The 6,511-nt window shown below is 35.9% G+C and overlaps 1 protein-coding gene across 1 annotated transcript; it reads right to left on the reverse strand.

Moving 5' to 3' along the window:
• Positions 1–910: 910 nt before the first annotated feature.
• Positions 911–1,981, reverse strand: LOC306997501 (olfactory receptor 1500-like; the record flags this gene model as incomplete). The annotated part of the gene is made up of 1 exon (XM_079610804.1): positions 911–1,981. The coding sequence occupies exon 1, from the start codon at positions 1,868–1,870 to the stop codon at positions 911–913; it is 960 nt and encodes a 319-aa protein (XP_079466930.1). The 5' UTR covers positions 1,871–1,981.
• Between the last annotated feature and the right edge of the window lie 4,530 nt (positions 1,982–6,511).

The raw sequence follows: 6,511 nt of genomic DNA on the forward strand, positions 1-6,511 counted from the left end.
ATAAATCCACAGAATTTACAGTACAGAAGTAACAGGTAATTCACTAATCAATTAAACAATGAATAACTATGATAACCACGAAAACAGGAACTAAACACACATGAACTGAATGCAGGCAATGTCAAAATAAGAGCTCATGAACAAAGACACAGAGGAACCGTATAATTCGTCTACAAATTTTAGGACTTTCTGCATTGTTTGAATCAGAATCAATAAGAGGAAATGATGGTAAATAAGTTATCTTATGTTTAATAAAATCATCTTGTCATCCTACTGTTAATAGACCCACACTATTTTTATGCATATCACAAGGCAGAATTAGAAAACCTATCGGTTATTGCTATTTTTAATATTGGCTGTTATATATTTAAATTTCCATATTTTCACCCTCATCTATGAGTAAAATTACTTTCTCTTTTACTAAATTGTACTGTATAATACCAGATAATGGCTTGAGCAATGTGGACTATTAAAATTGAAGATAACTTTTCTGTTATTTCATGTAATGTTGTACTATTTTTTAAAAGGTAAATTCACATTTGGAATAGGCTATATATAAATTATAACCAAACCATACAATTAAATTCTAAATGGCTTGGAATATCTTAATCAGAACAGGTGAACACATAAAAAACAGTACAGTCTATTAAATGAACATTTGCTAAGGCTTATATGCAAAAAAAGAAAATAGTTTGATGTGTTGTGATGCTCATTTAGAGGGCAATTAAAATATACTTATTGAAAAAATTAGTTTATACATCAGGAAAACTAAAATTACATGTAGCATATTTTATTAAATAAAATAATTTCACAAATATGTAATTGATTCTGATTGAAAGGGCTAGTGCACAGCCAAAATAACAGTATTACTGTAATAAATCAATTTCAATCTTTCTTTCTTTTTTCAAAATCATAGGTTGTTCTCTATGCTCACTTTCATATCTCTAATTCTTTTCCTTAATGCATCTTTGATATCCTTGGTTCTGAAGCAGTATATCATGGGATTGACAACAGGTGGGAGCAGACTGTACCACATTACTAACATAACCCGGATGCCAGGTGAGATTCCCCCATTTGTCAAATCATACACATAAACAACACATCTGGGCACATAGTACAGACAAATGATAGTAAGCTGAGGAGTGCAAGTTGAGAATGTTTTATATCGGGCCTGAATGTCTGAGATTTTGAAAACAGATCTAATGATGGCAATAAAAGAGAATATAATAAAAATTAAAGGGCCCAAAAGAACAAACATAGCTAGTGAAAATGAAAGAAACTTTTTCTGCCTTACATCTCCACAAGACAGATTAATAATTGAATTTTGGTCACAGTAATTTTGGGTTATTATATTAGAAGAGCAGTAGGGTTCATTGAAGGCATTCAAAACTATGATTGACATCCACGATATAACGATTGCCCAAATCACAGCACATGCCATAAAAATGGTTTTGTTTGTAATAAGGACACAGTATCTCAGTGGGTTACACACTGCAACAAATCGATCAATGGCCATTAATAGCATTAGGAAAGAGTTAATACTCCCTAAGTAGTGAACAAAAAACATCTGCACTAAGCAACTATAAAATGATATCTCACTGCTATTAACCATGTATTTTGCAATGGCTTTAGGCAGCGTGACAGTTCCAAAAGCAAGATCACAAACAGCAAGATTACAGAAGATTAAATAGGTGGGTTTCTGAAGGCTTCTCTCATAAGAAATAAAATAAATAATAAAGATATTTCCTCCTGCCAGTGTCAAGTAGACAAAGAACAAAAGGGTTCCCACAGCTCCATAATACTGTGGATGGAGTCCTGGAAATCCCAGCAGGTAGAATTCCGTAAAGACAGTGACATTTGTGTAGATCATGACTCTATACGGCTTCACAATTACCTCATACAGCAAAAATGTAAAAAAGCATTGACTTTTACAAAAGCATTTTACTGTCAAGGCAAAATAAAGCAATATACAAACATTTTTAACAATTACTGACTTTATAAAGTACAGATTATATTGATAAGATATAGTTCACATACAGTACATCTGTGGAAACTACTTAGATGTGAATAGCATAATCTATTAAATTTGCATTAAGTTGACTTTGATTGACTTTGACCACCAAACTGGAGAAGTTTCACTGAATCACCAATTGTATTAATGCACAAACAAAAAAATAATCTGTCATGTGTATATGCCATAGGTATGACATAAATAAAAATGTCTTTCTCGCTGTGCATCCATCTGACAACGACAAAGACACTCTTTATCATCACTCTCCAAAACCAAAGACACCTCCCCACAGGATGACGTGTTGTTTGGAGTTTCAGTCTCATTTCCGCATGGTTTTCTTTTCTTCATGGAAACAGTTTGATTCTTTGACAACACTAACATGCTTGAGTCTTGCTGTAGTTTGAAATAAACCCTCATAATCCCTTAAATGGCATGCTATATTGAGTGACCACAATTGTTGAGTCTACAGTAAGAGCTATAAAGTAGCATAGCTGAGATACACATTTTTTGGATTTTTTTTTAGTTGAGACTAGGCCAAAACAGTTTAAAATTAAATTACTTTACATTAAACAACTTAATTGTAATTATTAGTTTTAATGAGTGCATTAGTAATTCATTGATATTATTCTATGATCTATAATAGCTACCGGTTGATATAAAATACGTCCGACTGTTTGCACTGTATTTTTTTTTTTCCCAAACTGTGATTCAGGAAGATTTTACTAATTTTTAGGGCTGTCTGATTGGAAGAGATTTTTAAGGGGAACGGGAGAGCTTCACTCCGACAAAGCGAGTGAAGATTAGCTATACTATGGAGAGTATAGAGGTTCGCTGTTTGTTTAAAACAGCAAAAGTGAAACGTGCTCTATGGGGCCCCCATTGGGCTATACTGGTGAAAGACACCACCCCAGTAGAGGACGTCCCTGGATTAGGTCCAGTGGCACCGCAAACCAGCTCAATCACTTCCATCTCAGATAGGGGTGATTATTAATTATCAGGGTTGTCTGATTGGAAGAGATTTTGAAGGGGAACGGGAGAGCTTCACTCCGACGAGGCGAGTGAAGATTATCTATACTACGGAAAGTATAGAGGTTTGCTGTTTGTTTAAAACAGCAAAAGTGAAACGTGCTCTGTGGGGGCCCATTGGGCAATACTGGTGTAAGACACCACCCCAGCAGAGGACGTCCCTGGATTGTAGGTCCAGTGGCACCGTAAACCTGCTCAATCACTTCCATCTCAGACACGGTTTTAATTATTCTTATTTCTTTTGATTATTTTAATTTCTTCTATGTAAAGCACTTTGAATTACCACTGTTTAGCTTTGCATTTACTGAATGAGCACTGTGCCACTGTTCGTCCGACTGTTTGCACTGTATTTTATTTTCTAAACTGTTTTAATTATTCTTATTTCTTTTATTATCTATGTAATTATTTTAATTTCTTCTATGTAAAGCACTTTGAATTACCACTGTGTATGAAATGTGCTATATAAATAAACTTGCCTTGCCTTGCCTTGCCTATGGTTCTCCATTATCCAAAAAGTATGTAACTTCCCACTATCACAATACTTATTTTCAGTTAGACTATTCAGGTCCATCGTAAAAAATCAGCTGAATGTTCCATGAAATCCTCCAATACCCATTACCAAATGAGCCAAACATCACCAGGAAATAAAAATAATAATAAAAGCAACGACAATGTACATGCACTATATTACTATTACACTTTTATAATCAGCATGCATTATCTAATATATTTGAACTAATTGAATATTGTTTGTTTCACGGCTTGCCATATTTTAATCAGGTTCACACCTTTTAACTGAGCAAATTTAATTGTCACAGAAAACAGATTTTTATACATTTTCTAATCAGCATCTTGATATGCCACACCTGTGAGGTGGATGGGTTATCTCGGCAAAGGAGAAGTGCTCACAAACACAGATTTAGACAGATTTATGAACAACATTTGAGAGAAATAGGCCTTTTGCGTTTATAATTTTGTTCAGTATAAAATAGTAGAATACATAAAAGATGTAAATGTTTTGTAAATATTTCTTTCTTTGTTTTTGTTTTTTTATATCACAGACAATCATCTGACATTGAACTGGATGAAGACTAGGAGTTAGTCAGCAGAAAGCCATATACTGAGGGACATGATGACAGCACCTCATCAAGAGAGGAGCCCCATCCATCACCTTCCCAGAGAGGTTCAATAACCAAAGAAAAATATAATCATAACATTTGTAAATATTTTGATATAGCCTATAAACATATATATAGTGTATAATAGATTAATATAGAGTCAATCAGTCTGTGGCACTGCTCAGGTGTTATGAGAGCCCAGGTTGCTCTGATAGTGGCCTTCAGCTCTTCTGCATTGTTAGGTCTGGCGAATCACATCTTCCTCTTCATAATACCCCATAGATTTTCTATAGGGTTAAGGTCAGGCGAGTTTGCTGGCCAATTAAGAACAGGGATACCATGGTCCTTAAACCAGGTACTGGTAGCTTTGGCAATGTGTGCAGGTGCCAAGTCCTGTTGGAAAATGAAATCTCCATAAAGTTGGTCAGAAGCAGGAAGCATGAAGTGCTCTAAAACTTCCTGGTAGACGGCTGCGTTGACCTTGGACCTTAGAAAACATAGTGGACCAACACCAGCTGATGACATGGCTCCCCAAACCATCACTGACTGTGGAAACTGATGCAAAATTTGCTCTCATCAGAAAAGAGGACTTCGGTCCACTGTGTTTTATTAAATCCAGAGTCAACGCAGCCGTCTACCAGGACATTTTCAGAGCACTTCATGCTTCCTTCATTTTCCAGCAGGATTTGCACCTGCCCACACTGCCAAAAGAACCAAAACCTGGTTCAACGACCATGGTATTACTGTGTGATTTCATGTAATATTCTAATTTTCTGGGATTTTGATTTTGTGGGTTTCATAAGCTGTAAGCCATAATCATCAACATTATAACAAATAAAGGCTTGAAATATCTCACTTTGCATATAATGAGTCTATATAATATATTAGTTTCACCTGTTAGGTGCAATTATAGTATTACTATAGTTTTTTTTACAAAAAAACTTTTAAAATGTAGTGATTTATGTCCTTTTCCCACCCTGTTTCTCATCCTCTGATTCAAACAGTCTGTTTTGGGGGTGTTTCCCCTTTAAGAGTTCAGTGTTAACACCCACTGTTATGATTGGCTAACGTCAGTGCCTATCCATCAATTATTAACGCCCCCAGCCAGAACATTTGCGGATTCGGCGTATTTAAAAAGTAGTTTAAAGTTTTAAATACATTACTTACAGTTTGCGTCGTCGTTGTTGAGCCCAGAATAGTCGGCACAGACTTATCTTTGAGCAACAGTTTTCTGGCAAAGCCAGCATCATTTTGGGATTTGTTCTTAAACTAACACTGCCGTGACTGAGACGTCCGCAAAAAATAAAGTGCATCCTTTTTACCCTGACGACTGGATCTTTCGCAGCGTATTCAAAGATGTTGTTTGTCCACAGCCAGGAACAGCACAGCTGTGGCTTGGTAATTTCCCTGTACACAGACCCACTCGCTGTCCGTCGACTGAACTCTTGTGAGGCGCGCGGGCGCGACAACGATACGAAATGAGCGTAGTTGCCTTGCGCTTTAAGCGTAGTTGTCTTGTGCTGGAGGCGGTCTATAGACGAATCCGGCGAAACTACCGGAAGTAATGCGGGCGCCATAACTGAGCTGTTGCTGGGTAGCGTAGCGTTGCCTCCTATTGGTTTAGTTGCAACTTGCGTCCACTGGAATAAACAGCCCGCGATTTACGACTGTCACTAACGTGTAACTTTTATAATGTAGAGTGGGAAAACATGTTCCGTTATCAATTGTTTCAGTGGTGGCAGTACAATTTCAGTTTGGAAGAGTAAACGTTGTGAGTTACATAAAATACCCCGGGTCGACTGCCCCTGTCCGGTGCCATACGGTTTACACAGATTTCTGTAATGCTGTAAACATAGACGGCCCAATCTGCTGGTATTATTAAAGGTTTAAAATAACAAATTAAATTAAATATAATGCAGTTTTTGTTATAATAATAACAATTATTTAATGACATAAGTAAAAAATATAATAAATATGTAATATAGTGCTCAGCAAAATCTCCTTTCTAGCTATTTTTTCTATTCAATTAACATGCTATGGTCATTAATGGCTTTCCTGTGCTAAATGTAACGTTATGTGACATTGTTCTGCTGTTATATTGACCTCTTTCCATGGTTTAAAAACACTAATTGGTCGATATTATGTATACTTTCTAGCTGTACCTTACCCTTGCCTTTTGCAATGTGAAAATGAGATAAATAATGGACACAAATGAAAAACATGAATTCGTTTATTTGATGTCATTCATTTATTTATTGTTGCCAAATGGACAGATCTTTTTATAGTTTCCTCGTTAGCTAACGTCAGCCTAGCTAGCATAGTTATTGCCAAGCTATTTTCATAAATAATCTGTAAG

This window comes from Phoxinus phoxinus (assembly GCF_949152265.1).
Source record: "Phoxinus phoxinus genome assembly, chromosome: 4".
Taxonomy (NCBI): domain Eukaryota; kingdom Metazoa; phylum Chordata; class Actinopteri; order Cypriniformes; family Leuciscidae; genus Phoxinus; species Phoxinus phoxinus.